At 47.0% G+C, this 16,404-nt stretch overlaps 1 protein-coding gene across 2 annotated transcripts in view; it reads right to left on the bottom strand.

The window, feature by feature from the left end:
- The window catches only part of MKS1 (MKS transition zone complex subunit 1), a 389,790-nt gene that overhangs the window by 271,840 nt on the left and 101,546 nt on the right, over positions 1–16,404 (bottom strand). For both annotated transcript variants that reach the window (XM_078679578.1, XM_078679577.1), the window contains exon 4: positions 9,297–9,452. In XM_078679578.1, the coding sequence (XP_078535704.1) occupies positions 9,297–9,452 (156 nt within the window). The remainder of the gene's footprint in view (positions 1–9,296; positions 9,453–16,404) is intronic.

The raw sequence follows: 16,404 nt of genomic DNA, 5'->3' as shown, positions 1-16,404 counted from the left end.
TCTCTCTATTGTTTTCTCTTTGGTGGCGGCTTTCACCATATGGAGAGAGGCGCAATTGGTCGTGTTTCCAAACCTCCACGACGTGTTTTCATCAAAAATTCCAAAGTCTTTTCTGCATTGGCGCATCTGGAAGCGTCTCAAGCACTTACCGTCCAAATGTCGCAGTCCAACGCAGAACGTCCTGTTCAGGCCCCAGGGAAGGCTACGTCGAAACGTCTCAAAAAAAGACCCTCCATCACCGTCAGGCTCTACTTCAGCCGTATCTATGGAGCTGCTGTTGGAGGAGATACGTGCTCTCCGACCTTTCATGGAGGACACCAATTCTAAGTTACAGGTCTTAACCGACAATTGGTCACAGATGGATGCGAGAGTGATGACTGTGGAACACTCCATATCTTCTCTTCAGGAATCATCCTCCAAGGTGATGCACATGCAGTCGCAGATTTCCTCTCTCCAGAAGCAGGTCGAAGAGCTTGAGAATCGTAATCGTAATCGACGCAACAACCTTCGTATTTACGGCCTGGCGGAGAATTGCGAGGGGAATGACCCCATTGCTTTTTTCAAATCCTTCCTGCCTAAGCTCCTCCACTTACCTGAGGGAACCACGCTTAACATCCAACGTGCACACAGGCTCGGCCGCATCTCTCCATCTTCTTCTGCCTCTTCCAGACCACGAGGTGTCATCATATATTTTCTGGAATATACTGATCTTCTCAAAGTCCTTTCGGCGGCCCGCGCTTTTCCTCGCCTCACGTGGTCAGAATCTACCCTCTTCTTTGCGCAGGATTACGCTAGAGCCACAGCCAGCCGCCGTGAAGCTTTCCTGGATATGCGACCGGAGCTTCGATCCATTGGCGCCAGATATGGCCTTTTCCACCCTTGCCTTTTTAGAGTCACTCATAACAACAAAACGACGACCTACGAGGATCCTGTTCGCCTTCGGAGCTTCCTTAATTCCTGCCAAACATCTGATATGGACCTCTCCAGCTCCTCATCAGCGTTCCCCCCATGACTTTCATGACCTACTATTGTTGTTCATTCATTAGTTCGCACAGTTTGTGTTGATTCTGTATATGTTCGTTTTTCTCATGTTGTTTCTACCCCTCTCCTATATGACTCTCCTCCCTTTATATTTGTTCCCTTCCAGTTCCATAATATGTTCATTTCTCTCCCACTTACTCTGGCATTTCGTTTCTATCAGTAAATCTCTTGATGTTTTCTTCTCCTCAACTCTTTTGTTTTTTTTCGGTTTTTTTCTCCCACAGGTTTCATAGTTCACAGTATGGTTTTCCCTTGGTTTGATGGTTCGTTTACATTGGTTGTACCGCCTCCTCCAGTTGGTGCTCCCCCCTCAGATTTCTCTTCTCGTCTCCCCTCCCCCGTGATCGCCCTTCCCCAGTTCTACCCTTCGTAAGTATGTTTTCCTTCCTTCCCTTGTTCTTCGCTATTTCCTTTTTGTCCTTGATCCGGTTTTTCCCTCTAGTTCTTTTTTGTTTGAAGGTGTCTTCTATTCCTCTTTCTCATCCACTTCTATGTCTTTACTCTCTTCATCTTTCTTTTCCTCTTATTTGTAATCCTTTACTTTATTTCTTCATTCATCTGACTCTCACTACCACTTTTTCAGTTCACATATTTGCTCTCTATTCACATTCTTTCCTTTCTTTTTTCTCTTTCCTTCTTTTTTTTGATCCTTTTCTTGTTGCTTGTCATTCGCTCTTGACCTTGTTCCTTTTTCTCCTGAGCCTTCTTTCTTTATCTTTTTTTATTCCTTCTTTGACTATTCCTTCTTCGTTTTTTCTCATTCATCTAGCATTTTTTCTGCTTATTCACTTGTACTTCCTTCTTACTATTTTTCGATTTCACATTACCTTACCTCTTTTTGACTCTTATATCCTTTTTGCCCATTTTATTATTTTGGGTACTTATTATGCTCCTTTTTTTATTGATACTTTCTTTCTCATTTTTATGCTATGTCGTTAAAAATAGTTACATGGAATGTTAAGGGCATCAATTCTCCCATCAAACGACAGAGAATTTTGTCGCATCTTGCACGTTTAAATGTTGATATTGCTTTTTTGCAAGAAACTCATTTGTCTGCTGAAGAATCTGTTAAGTTGAAGAGAAGTTGGGTGGGTGATGTTTATTACTCTCCAGGGGATGGCAAGCGTAATGGAGTAGCCATTTTATGCCATAAAAATCTTTCTCACTCCTTGCTTAATCAGGAATCAGACGATGGTGGTCGCTGGACATTTGTAAAGCTTTCTATTGAGAATGTTCCAATTTCCCTTCTAAATGTCTATGCCCCCACTGCTGGCGATCCTACTTTCTGGTACACCTTCTCCCATCATATTACCAGACTTATTGATAGCAACTTTGTTTTAGCGGGAGATTGTAACCAGCCCCTTGACCCCTTTTTGGATAGACATTCCAAGGCTCACTTTGTTCCTAATAAGTCGCATAAACTCTTCTCTCAAGCTATCTCTCAACATAAGCTCACTGATGCTTGGCGCTTATGTAATCCAGAGCTGCAGGAATTTACTTTTTACTCTCCTTGTCATCATTCTCAATCCCGGATTGACTACATTTTTGTCACCCACAATATTTCCCAAACCCTTACTCATGCAGAGATTGGCCCGATTTTACTTTCAGACCATGCCCTCACTTTAGTTCAACTTGACATTCTCCCTAAATCAGTTGGACCCAAGCGATGGCGCTTTAATAATTCCCTTCTCTTGGATCCCAAGTTCACTGCATCCTTTACTGACTTTTCAAATGATTTTTTTTTACCTAATGACACTCCCTCCATTCCTAAGCACACCATCTGGGATGCCTTCAAGGCCGCAGCAAGAGATTTTATTATTGGCTTTGTGGCGAAAAAGCGGAGAGCTGCTCGTAGCTTCACAGCTGCTCTCCTTCTTGATATTAAGAAATTGGAGCATTCTTATTTTACTTCCCGTTCGCAGGGCAGTTTAACAGCCCTGATTAATGCCAAAATGAAATTTAACAAAAAGTCCACGGATGATGCGTCTTTATATTTATTGAAATCAAGTGCAAAGTTCTATGGGGGTAAAAATAAGGCTGGAAAGATTCTTGCTAATTATTTGAAAGTAAAGCATAACAAATTAAATATCGAATCAATCTATGACACACACTCTGTTCTCAAACATAAAGATACAGATATTCTTGCTGAATTTTCTGCCTTTTACAAAACCTTATACTCTTCCGAAACCCAACCCTATTTTTCTCCAACATCCAAAAGCCAGCCCACTTCCCGCTTGACCTCTCTCATTTAGAGCTTAATATCTCTCATCAAGAGCTACTCACAGCACTTCAGAATCTCCAAAAAGATAAAGCTCCTGGGCCGGATGGCTTTACTGTTGAATTTTTTCTTCACTTTTCAAAACTTCTCATTCCTAAACTACACTCCCTCATTGACGCTTTTCTCACCTTAGGATCTTCCTCAGGTTATTTCTCTGATGCACACATCTGCCTCATACCCAAGGAGGGGAAAGATGCGCAACACTGTAAGAATTATAGGCCAATCTCCTTGGTTAACATTGATTATAAAATATTTGCGAAGTCTCTTGCAGCATGTCTTGATCTTCTTCTCCCGGATCTTCTGGGTGAGGAACAATCAGGCTTTGTCAAGGGTAGTTTTATCACCGACAATACTAGACTGCTATTCAATGTTTTATCTAAGTCCCGTGATTTACCCCATTCCCTTGCAGCCATTGCCCTTGATGCTGAAAAGGCGTTCGATAGAGTTGAATGGGCCTATGTTTTTCACACCCTTCATTGGTTTGGTTTTGGTCCCAAATTTATTTCTCTGGTCTCCTTACTTTACTCCAATCCACGTGCAGCTGTTTGTGCTAATGGTCAAATATCCTCCTTTTTTGATTTAGGAAGAGGTGTCCATCAAGGGTGCCCCTTATCTCCTTTTCTTTTTAATTTGGCCTTAGAACCCTTTCTGTCTAAACTTCGTCAGAACCCTACCATTCAGGGCTTTCAAATATCAGATTCCCAAGTTTAGCTAGCCGCATACGCGGACGGCATCCTTCTTTTTATTTCTAACCCCACTGATTCAATTCCCGCCTTCCTTGCTGAAGTGCATGAATATTCCCAAATATCTGGCTATAAACTTAATAACGATAAATGTGAGATCCTACCCTTAACGAAATTCACATTTAAACCTGATTTTACTGCCTCCAACTTTACATGGAAATCCTCCCATATTAAATCAATCAATCAATCAATCATAGCATTTATATAGCGCACTACTCACCCAGAGGGTCTCAAGGCGCGAGGGGAGGGGGGTCCGCTACTGTTCGAACAGCCAGGTCTTGAGTTGCTTCCTAAAGCCGAGGTGGTCCTGGGTCAAGCGGAGGTGGGTCGTGAGGGAGTTCCAAGTCTTGGCGGCGAGGTAGGAGAAGGACCGTCCCCCTGTGGTGGCTCTTCGGATGCGGGGGACGGCGGCGAGGGCGTGGCTGGTCGATCGAAGCTGGCATTTGGGAGCGTAGAAGTTGAGGCGGCTGTTGAGGTATCCTGGGCCTTGGTTGTGTAGGGCTTTGTGTGCGTGGGTGAGGAGACGGAAGGTGATTCTCTTGTCGACCGGGAGCCAGTGCAGGTCTCTCAGGTGTCCGGAGATGTGGCTGCGACGGGGGATGTCCAGGATGAGTCGTGCTGAGGCGTTCTGGATCCGCTGGAGTCTTTTCTGGAGTTTGGCGGTGATTCCGGCGTAGAGGGAGTTGCCGTAGTCCAGACGGCTGGTGACGAGGGCCTGGGTGACCGTCTTCCTGGTCTCGGTGGGGATCCACCGGAAGATCTTACGTAGCATGCGCAGGATGTTGAAGCACGACGAGGAGACGGCGTTGACTTGTCTGGCCATGGAGAGGGAGGAGTCCAGGATGAAGCCCAGGTTGCGTGCGTGGTCTGTTGGTTTGGGTGCGCTGCCTAGGGCGGGGGGCCACCAGGAGTCGTCCCAGGCGGAGGGTGAGGATCCCAGGATGAGGACTTCCGTCTTGTCCGAGTTCAGCTTCAGGCGGCTGTTCTTCATCCATTCGGCTACCTCTTTCATCCCTTCGTGAAGGTTGGCTCTGGCGGTGGTGGGGTCGTTGGTGAGGGAGAGGATCAGCTGGGTGTCGTCGGCGTAGGAGATGATGTTGAGGTTGTGCTGGCGTGCGATGTTAGCGAGGGGGCTCATGTAGACGTTGAAGAGGGTTGGACTGAGCGAGGAGCCTTGAGGGACGCCGCAGATGACTTCGGTGGCTTCTGATCTGAACGGGGGGAGGCGGACTCTCTGTGTCCTTCCGGCGAGGAAGGAGGTGATCCACTCTAGTGCCTTCTCCTGGATTCCGACGTTGCTGAGGCGCTGCACAAGTGTACGATGGCAGACAGTGTCGAAGGCCGCGGAGAGGTCCACGAGGATGAGGGCCGCCGTTTCTCCGTTGTCGAGCAGGGCTCGGATGTCATCGGTGGCTGCGATCAGGGCGGTCTCGGTGCTGTGGTTGGCCCGGAAGCCAGACTGCGAGAGGTCGAGGGATCCGTTCGTCTCGAGGAAGGTGGCCAGCTGCTTGTTGATGGTCTTCTCGATGACTTTTGCAGGGAACGGGAGCAGCGAGATGGGGCGGTAGTTCTTGAGGTCGGTGGGGTCGGCTGAAGGCTTCTTTAGTAGAGCGCTGAGTTCGGTGTGCTTCCAGCTCTCCGGGAAGGTGGCGGTGGCGAAGGAGGTGTTGATGATGTCCCGCAGGTGGGGTGCGATGACAGCGTCGGCCTTGTTGAAGACGTGGTGAGGGCAGGGGTCGGTCAGAGATCCGGAGTGGATGGAGTTCATCGTAAGGACGGTGTCTTCGGTGGTGATCGGGGTCCAGGCGCGGAGGGTGGTGGTGGGGGGGCGGTGGTTCGGTCGTGGCGTGCGTCGGTTGAGTGCTGAAGCTGTTGTGTATGTCCAAGATCTTGTTGTGGAAGTGGGCGGCGAGGGAGTTGCAGAGGTCTTGCGAAGGGGTGATGTCGTTGTTTCCGGCGTTGGGGTTGGAGAGCTCTTTAACGATGTTGAAGAGTTCCTTGCTGTTGTGTGCGTTGTTGTCCAGTCGTTCCTTGAATGCAGTTTTCTTGGTGGCGTGGATCAGTTGGTGGTGTTTTCGGGTGGTGAGCTTGAGGGCAGTCATGTTGTCTGGTGTTGGGTCTCTGCGCCAGGCTCTCTCGAGGGCTCGGCAGTTCTTCTTGGAGCTCTTGAGTTCGTCGGTGAACCATGGGGCTCTCTTGCTGCAGGGTGTGCTGGGCGGGGTCCTCAGGGGGGCGAGGTCGTCTGCGCAGTCGCTGATCCACTTCGTGAGGTTGGTGGCCGCTTGGCTGGGGTTCGTTGCGCTGGTGGGTGGGTTCTTGCTCAGGGAGGTCGCGAGCTGGTCGGTTGTGATCTTGTTCCAGCTTCTGCGTGCAACCTGTTGCTGGTGGTGGTGAGTCGTGGTCCTTCTGAAGCTGAAGTGGACGCAGCTGTGGTCCGTCCAGTGGAGTCCGGTGGCGTGGCTGAAGGCGATGTCCTTGCTGGATGAGAAGACGGGGTCGAGTGTGTGTCCGGCGTAGTGGGTGGGGGTGGTCACCAGCTGCTTGAGTCCGAGGTTTGCAAGGTTGTCCAGCAGGGTGGTGGTGTTGCGATCGTTGTTGTTCTCCAGGTGGAAGTTGAGGTCCCCGAGGAGGATGTAGTCAGCGGAGGGGAGGGCGTGCGGGCTGATGAAGTCGGCGATGTCTTCGCTGAATTGTGTGCGTGGTCCCGGGGGTCTGTAGATGAGGGTGCCTCTGAGGGTGGTCTTGGGGTTGATGTGGACCTGGAAGTGCAGGTGCTCGGCGGGTGCGAGGGTGTCGTCGGTGTTGGTCGTGATGCGGATGGTGTTCTTGTGGATGATGGCGATGCCTCCTCCAGTCTGGTTGATGCGGTCCCTCCGGATGATCTTGTAGCCGTCTGGGATGGCGATGGCGATGTCGGGCGCTGAGGAGGCGTTCATCCAGGTTTCCGTGAGGAAGGCGACGTCTGGGGCTGTGGTGTCGAGCAGGTTCCAGAGCTCGACGGCGTGTCTGTGGACGGAGCGGGTGTTGAGCAGGATGCACTTCAGGTGGTTGCTGCTGTTGCCCGTCTTGGTCTTAGTCGGTGCTGGAGTAGTGCAGGTCCGGATGCAGGTGTACTTGCAGGAGTGGCAGCAGAAGGGTCCGTGAGTGCGTCTCGGGGTGGCTCGATAGCATCCCGGGAATCGGCCGGCGTTGAGTGCGTAGAGTTCGGTGGCGTCGTAGGTCCGGCTGGTGGGCTGGTATCTGCGGGAGACAGGGGTCCTGGCACTGGGCGCGGTCCAGGCGAGGACGGGCGCAGACGGGCTTACCTGCCTCGGCTTGCATATTACTCCTACCATTCCAGATACTGTTTCCCTTTGTCTATCCAAATGCATCCAAAAATTTGTGGACTTAACGTCCAAGTGGCATCCTCTTTACCTGTCCTGGTGGGGCCGCCTTGACACTATTAAAATGATGTTGACTCCCATAGTCCTCTATACTATTTCTAACATTCCTGTATCCATTCCTTCCAAATTTTTCAAAAAAATTAAGTCCATTCTGATGTCTTTTCTTTGGAATAAGAAAAAGCCCAGAATGTCTCTTGCCCGATTGATTCGTCCTAAGACAGAGGGTGGAGTTAACTTCCCAGACTTCCCTGCTTACCATAAAGCGTTTTTATTACGACAAGCCTCTTTCTGGTTGCAAGATCCCAGCACCTCGTGTCCCTTATGGGCAAAATTTGAGCGCCTTCTTCTTTCTCCTTTTTGCTTCGCTGAATATCTTTCCTTCTCCCGTAAGCCCTCTTCCATTTCCATTTCCACTCCCATTCATAAATTTACTACTAAACTGCTCCTATCTTCTTCCCACTCCTCTCCCACGACCATTGCTGATTTCCTTTCCTCCACCATCTGGCATAACACCGCCCTACTTATTCGTAACAAACCCTTCTTTTGGAAAGCATGGCATCACAGGGGGTTGATATGGATCTCTCAACTCTTTCCTCAATCCTCTTTCTTATCTTTCACCACTCTCCGTTCCCTTTATGACTTACCTACCTCCTTCACTTGTAAATATCATTTACTTAGGGAGGCTGTATTGACAACTTATAATCGGCTCTCTCAGTTATATTCATCTCCTACTTCTCCCACTCCCATCTCCTTACTTCACTAATTTTTACGCAAGACTCCAAAGGCTTCCTCCATTTACAAATACCTTCACACTACTGACTTTCCCAGGCCTAACTCCAAAGTGGAGGAATGTTGGGAACATGACCTCTCCACGTCCTGGCCAATTTCACTATGGGACAAAGTCTGGATCAAGATCCGTAAATCCTCGAGAGCGGCAACCTTGACACAGTCCTTGTTCTTTATTTATAACAGACTTCTCTATACACCCTTTGACCTCCATAAACGCTTCCCAAACACTTCTCATGCATGCTGGTCTTGCTCATCCCCACAAGCAACTTTGTTTCACATGCTGTTCTTATGTACCTCTGTTCATGATTTTTGGTTACAGGTTTGGGCTCAAATTAACTTGATTTTTCACACATGTATCCCTTTCTCTCACATAAACATTTTCTTAGGCAGCCTTTCCCCTTGTTGGGATAATGTTGAACTAAAGCCTCAGATTATTGATTTGCTACTGGCCGCTGCATTCCAGCAGATAACGGTAAACTGGAAAGATTTCTCCAATATCTCCTTTAAGGCGTGGTGGTTCAATGTTTGCCATAACCACAGACTTGACACTGCTTTTGTTTTTCCGGCTAATATGGCCGCACAGCGTATGGACTTATGGCTCCCTGTCACGCTTTACTTGGATGCTTGTGCTAATCATTCATTTCGCCCCCACTGCCCTCACAACAAGAAGTCCTTAAACCTCCTTAAATGCTCACTGCATTCCATTTTTCTTTTCTTCATTGTATCATCTCTATATTTCTTTCAGGTATTTTCATGCTTTTATGATTAATGTTTTGTATGCCTTTTCCTTTTTTCATTCCATTACCCAGATTTTCCTTTTGACACTACTTACAGCCTTATGCTTGTTTTATTTATCATAGTTTTCAATGTTTTATATTTCCATTGTACTTTGTATTGACACCTTGCTTTTCTCTTTTCAATATCAAATAAAAATGTTCTTGAAGTACAGACAGAAGCAGACATGAGGCAAGATCAAGACATCACAAAGAAAGTGAAACTCAGGCAAAAGGCCCAGGATCTTAGGTGTTTGTAGACAACAACCTCATACGCCCAGGCAGGTACCTCCTCTAGGTTGGTGTAGCGATCGTAGTCTGTGTAAGTGAAAATCCTGCAGTTCTTCCTCCCACCTGCTTTTTCCAACTTCAAGATTTCCTGGTGGTACTGGCGGTCCAGTGGGCTCTGGCACGCACCCTCTTGCTGGTATAGTTCAAACTCAAACTGCAACAATGAGAAACAAGGGAAGATAACCATTGAGCCAAAGGAGTAAGAGAAAAATGCTAAAGAGACTGTCCTTAACATCCACGGACAGACCTAAAGAGAAAGACTGGCACCGCAGCAAACTAGTGGAGAAAGGAGGATACTTTCATTGATGAAATGATAACACACAAAAACGCACTTGCATTCCAGAGCATAGAGATGGTTGTATTTGCCTGCTTGGTACTGTGCATTTAAGGAAGGGCGTCTCCTCAGAGAGGAAAGAACCTTCTAACCTAGGAAATAACTAACTAGAGAGAGAGAGAGCATTTAATTTGCACCCTGGTACTGACCATGGGAACAGGCAGAGAAAGAAAGGGAAGAAAGCAAATAAAGGCTACTAAAAGGGGAAAAAAGACAGGGGAGGACAAAGAGAGAGTAAAGGAGAAGAGTGAGGGGGCTCAGAAATGAGAAAGAGTAGGAGATGGAGTAGAGAGGAGAAAATATGATGGAGACAGTTGACTACAGGGAGGAGGCAGGGCAAAAACAGGTGCAGGGAGAAAAACATAAAGAGCCTGGAGACAGAGAGTGCACGAGAGGACTGGAGTGTCCCCTGAATGGTCTACAGACGGGTTCCCCTACCCAGAGACACCGACACAGAATCGGAGATCCTGGTTTCTGATTTTGGCAGAAGCCTCACACTAATCTAGCATGTACACAAAAGCCTGGGTTTGTGCCTTCATATGATAAGAGGTCCTGGACCTGCCTTTTTACATGAAGGGGTGCACCAAGCATGCCCTCATTTGACGGAGAGTGGACTTTTCCCCATCATATGTTTAGCATGCAAAACGGTGGTGGCAACGTGCCATGTTTTGTGAATCAATATTTGTGACCAGACATTTTTCCTCCACTAACTCAGGTCCTAGGTTCAACATCCCAAGAGAATGTATCAAGTGTATGTAAAAGTCAAAGATTACTTTTCGTCGGTTGTATATGGAAACCATAAAGGTACTTTAAAAACAAATTCTATCATAAAATACGTATAGAAGAGCAAGTAGTAAGTGAATAAAATCACTTGCATCAATTAATAACACTTTGATCATTCTAGCAAACACTTCATTCTCAACAATTCGGTGAGAAAACCTGGTTCATCAATCAGTAGCATCAAAGTCAAAGTGAATATATAAAAAAACAGAATGCACATGAATAGAATTGCAAGCATTAGTTGATACCACATAAAGCAATTTAGACACGCTTCGATGAAGAATTAACTCAATGTTTTCCTTAGATTAAGACACCCTGGAGACATTTTGCCACAGCCCAGAAGATCTGTATTGATGGTAAGATGTGTACAAAAACCACTGCCTAAGGTTAGCATTTTTCAAAATAATCAATAGGAAGCTGTGCCTAAAAAGTACATACATTTACATTAAAAAAAACAGAAAATGCAGTGCTGATTGAGTTGGTTGATGATCACAAGGAAAAAGTGGTAAAATCACATGATGCAAAACAGGAATGGGAAAAGCCACCATGAAATGCACCATATTCAATCTCAAACGTGTTGATAGATGCCTAACCTAACTAAGATACCTGAGCGCTAAAAGGACTCGAGACAAGATATGAATCTGTCAATAGGCTGGTAGCATGCAGAGTGTAATTGTTCACACAAACTTTCCTAATTTCTTCATGCATTCTCAGAGAGCGGAGCACGTGTGAAACTTTGACTTTAAACTCGTGCTTAAAAGAAGCTGGCACCCAGGCTGAGGGACTGGGAACACAATATGGACTGGTGCCAGCAGGCAGAGAAGTTTATCTACCAAAGCAAGGAATTACCCCAAAAATGGGAAAAGATTTGGGCCCATGGGAGGAATACAGGCACAGTTAGGTAATACCTAGAAATGGGCATTGCAAAAGGGAATAGGACTTGCGTGATGGGAAGGGGCATCACAGGATGGTATTGTCAAAGTAGGGTGACCTCTCAATATGTAACCATCCTCCCAATTTTTCCATTTTCTGAATGGTATCATACTCCCGCAGACCCCATATCCCTGCACCATATGTGGCAATAGGAAGTCACTTAAAAGTATACACTATTGCAAGTTCCCGAATCAGTTTGCTGCCCAACTTTAAAGTAAACTTTAAAAAAGCCACAATACTTCTCCCAAACTAGCACGCCCTACTGAGGCCTACAGTAGACCAACTGCGAGGGTCATGAAAGAGGACTCCTGAACAAGTAGGGAGAGGGCTACTCTTGGTATGGTTATCAGTAATCAGTAAATAACTTATTCTTGAAATGTTTGTGCCCAAAAACCATTATGTTTGTCTTTGCCTGGTTTGTGGTAAGATCAAGATTTGTCATAAAATGTGCTACCCTATCCAGCAGCTTCTGAAGCCCAAGCGGGGTCCGAGCCATGAGGACAAAATCATCTGCATATAACAGTGCGATAATAGGGCAGTTGCCAACATAGGGTACATCAACAGGGGATTGAATAAGTGTTTTTCCAGCCCATTGATGTACACAATAAACAATAAGGGGGCCAGGACACAGCCCGTCTGACTCTCCTAAGGATCTGAAAAGACTTGGTTGTCTCCCCATCTGTGCCACATCTAACACTGGCTGTCACCTCGCTACATAGTTGCCTTAAATAATTAATACTATCAACCTCAACCCCCAAATTAGTCATAACGGCCCAGAGTTTATTCTGATTCCCATTATCAAAGGCCAAACTAAGATCCATAAATGCAGTACATACAGATCTGCCTGTCGCCACCGCATAATTAATGATTAAAAGCAAAAATTGAGACACTGCTCTATTGTGCCCTGAAGCCATATTGTAAATGAGAAATAATCTTATTGTCCTTTGCCCAAGATTCTAACCGATCCAATAGGATTCTACCTAACAACCTGGAGGTGTAATCAATCAAAGATATAGGACGCTAACATTTTGAGTCGCCTTTGTCACCTTTTCTAAAAATCAGCACTATTATGTGGTGTCGAGTGTGAACAAGACCTTGATATTTGCCTTAAAAAGATAAACCAGGACTCCATCCGGGACAGGAGCCTTGCCCAAGAGTATGAATGAAAGTGTTTAGCCAGTACAGGGCATTTTTTGCATTAAACAAGTGAACCAGAGTAACAGAGGCCTATGGGTTATATTTTGGAAGCGCCACGCCTACTCACGTTCACAACATGGAGGTAATGTTGTTTTCCCAGTGGAAGTGTATTGTTAACATTCCTGAAGCGGGAGGGAGGCCACCAACACACTGAACTGGGGAAAGGGAGACAGTGTTCCTTTAAAAAATTAAATGAAGCCCTTTTAGTAAGAGGGGCTGCTAATTAGTCTTCTTGAGTGCTGCCTTTTGGTAGCTGGTCAGAGTTGGGGTAGGACTTCTGTCCCCATTATTTGAAATGTGAATTATCTTTAGGTGAGACCAGGCTTTTGTCTCCTTCCTGATTACTGCCAGGTGCAGACTGTTCATGCCTCTCTGTGTCTCTGTTGTGGGAGCTCCTAAAGGGCCTACCCGGATATCATTCTACACAAAGGCTGTGTCTGGAAGACAGCCTGGAAAGAACACACCAAAGGCTAACCAGCTCAACTGGTTTGGAGAGCAGTGCAAAAATTTGAGCTGGAGGTTTCCAGTGCTCAGCACTGGCACTTAATTGTCAACACCAGCACTTATGACAGTCTACTACATGGTGGTGCTGCTAGTCTAATTTAGGGACAAGCACAACAACAATTGTTTATTATTTCAATATTAATTAAAAATGAGTAATACCTACCACCAAATCCATTCTTATAGCTTTGGGGCCTGGAATAGCCAGAATTATCACACTTGGAGTGGGATGGTCAGTAGTTGTGTTGTTGGCATCGCTGACAGCAGCAATAGGAAGAGCAGGCAGAAGTTGCCTCCTGACGAATGCCCTGGTACTTCTTTTTTACAAATTAAGCATTAGAGCACAAATAGAGATTACCCATGCCCTGTCTTTTTTGAATGTATAAAAGTGGGAGCTGCAGACACACTTGTTGCTCAGTTCCAAGTTCACCTTGATCAAGGCAGGAAGTGCTTCAAAGAGTACTCAGAGGATTGCTGAGCAATCAGAGCTAGTGCATGTACGACATCAAGCTTCCCAAAGGTAAGCGGGTCTGGAAGGAAGAGTGGTCTCCCTCTACCGAAATGACTGGAGGCTGACCTGCCAGAGAGGAAGGGGGAGGAATGCACCAACCCTACAGGAAGAGCAACAGACTAGTGCTAGCAGAAGCACCTGGCCCTGGAGTTGAGAGTCCACCCCCCCAAAGAGACTTGAAGTAGAGAAATCTGTGTTGGTCCCGTGACTGGAGCAGAAACAGATTCTCTTGCACAAGCAGCCTGCACTGTGGCACTGCTCTGAAGTGTGGCCAAGCAAACGGCGCTACCGTGATCTTAAAGTGTCCTTCACTACTCCGCTGTCTGTAGGGTGCCCAAGCAGACTGTGCCACTGTGACCATGAACACGGTGCCCGAGCGGGCTGGGCGGATGTAAGTTTTGAAGTTGTTGCCAAAGCAGATTGCACCGTTGTGATGACTGCCCAGACCAGTGCTGTCTGCATTGCTGTGAGCTGAGCCAGAGCTGCGCCAATAATAAAGTGCCTGCAGCAGCTCTGTGACCTCTAACCCCACCACTCACTGCCTAACTCTTGCAGAGCCCAGAAGTGGGCCTGCGACCAGCGACAAACCATTGAGGCCAGAGACTGCCCGCAAGAACAGACTTCGGATGACAGCCACTGCTGGTGCTCTCAAAGGCTGCACCCAAGTGCTGTAGCACTTACAATGGGTGTGTCTCCACCCGGAGGGGTGAAGGAAAACCAGACTGACACTGTAGGTTCCAGCAGTGGCACAGCTTGCATTTGTGAGATCTAAACATTGGGACTCAGATTGTTAACTGAGCTTACACTCTGAAACAAGGAAGTAGAATTGCATATGTGCCTAAAACCTACCATACCAGTCCCAACCACTGATTTAGGTGAGTAGGGAGAAGGGAAGAGAAAAAATAGGAAGTAGGAAACCCTCATCCCATTAATTTCTGCGTAGCATGTAGTATTTTGTTTCTGGGTGCATTAAAGTACTTTCTTTTTATAAAAGACTAGCAGCCCGTCCCGACGTTGTCCAGGTATGAAATAGAATGTGTGCAATGTGTAAATAGACAAGGGAAATTTATTTTAAAATCTCGCTGTAGAAAACATTTTTAGCATGAAGTGTCACAATAGTTAGGCATGTGTGTGCTGTTACTGTGTGCACCTCAGAGTAAGAAGTATTAGCAGATGTCTCTAGTGTGTATGTACTCCACTTCCGTAGGTAAGCGTGTGTGAAAGTGCATTCAGTTATAAATTTCGTGTCCCCTGCAGGCACGCTGAATCGCGTCATCCCCCGCTTGAGGCCCGGCTCCAGTTTTGTTTGATGTTGTGCTTGTGGTGTAGTCGTTGATGCAGAGAGTTGAGTGGGTGACAGCGCGCTCTGGAGACGCTGCGCGTTTGGGAAAGTGCAGTCAGTTCAAAGGTTAGTGTCCCAGCAGGCGCAATTAGTCGCGTCATCCGCCGCCTGAGCCCGGCTCCAGCCCTGGTTGATGTTGTGCGCCTGGTGTCAATTTGTTTATGCAGAGAGTTGAGTGTGTGACAGCGCGCAGGAGACGCTGCAGTTAGTGTCCTCGCAGGTACGGTCCTTTATGCAGAGAGTTGACTGGTTGACAGCGCGCAGGAGACTGTGCAGTTATTGTCACCGCTATATTTACAACAAGGGGTGGTGAGGGACAGAGTCTCTGAATTAAGCAGAATACTCTCACCCTGTCAAGAGATCAGGGCTAGATCCAACACCGTTTTTTAGCTCACTGCACCATCCCAGTTTCAGAACCTGGCTGTATGCAAATTAGTCTGTTCCTGTCCCAGTGCATGATGGGAACAGGGCAAACCAAACTACAAAAGCCAATTCTTACACTGGGAAGGAAACAAGCTTCCGGGGACCGATTTCTGGCATTACAGCCGTCTTCGGCCCGGCTTGCTTGAATCCTGATGGTGCAATGAGCAAGGGACTCATGTCTGAGTATACCCTTCCACGCTTAGGGTGGACAAAAATATTTACAACAAGGGGTGGTGAGGGACAGAGTCTCTGAATTAAGCAGAATACTCTCACCCTGTCAAGAGATCAGGGCTAGATCCAACACCGTTTTTTAGCTCACTGCACCATCCCAGTTTCAGAACCTGGCTGTATGCAAATTAGTCTGTTCCTGTCCCAGTGCATGATGGGAACAGGGCAAACCAAACTACAAAAGCCAATTCTTACACTGGGAAGGAAACAAGCTTCCGGGGACCGGTTTCTGGCATTACAGCCGTCTTCGGCCCGGCTTGCTTGAATCCTGATGGTGCAATGAGCAAGGGACTCATGTCTGAGTATACCCTTCCACGCTTAGGGTGGACAAAAATATTTACAACAAGGGGTGGTGAGGGACAGAGTCTCTGAATTAAGCAGAATACTCTCACCCTGTCAAGAGATCAGGGCTAGATCCAACACCGTTTTTTAGCTCACTGCACCATCCCAGTTTCAGAACCTGGCTGTATGCAAATTAGTCTGTTCCTGTCCCAGTGCATGATGGGAACAGGGCAAACCAAACTACAAAAGCCAATTCTTACACTGGGAAGGAAACAAGCTTCCGGGGACCGATTTCTGGCATTACAGCCGTCTTCGGCCCGGCTTGCTTGAATCCTGATGGTGCAATGAGCAAGGGACTCATGTCTGAGTATACCCTTCCACGCTTAGGGTGGACAAAAATATTTACAACAAGGGGTGGTGAGGGACAGAGTCTCTGAATTAAGCAGAATACTCTCACCCTGTCAAGAGATCAGGGCTAGATCCAACACCGTTTTTTAGCTCACTGCACCATCCCAGTTTCAGAACCTGGCTGTATGCAAATTAGTCTGTTCCTGTCCCAGTGCATGATGGGAACA

Source organism: Lissotriton helveticus, chromosome 3_1 (assembly GCF_964261635.1).
Source record: "Lissotriton helveticus chromosome 3_1, aLisHel1.1, whole genome shotgun sequence".
NCBI classification, from domain to species: Eukaryota; Metazoa; Chordata; class Amphibia; order Caudata; family Salamandridae; genus Lissotriton; species Lissotriton helveticus.
This window is presented reverse-complemented; position numbering and strand designations above follow the sequence as displayed.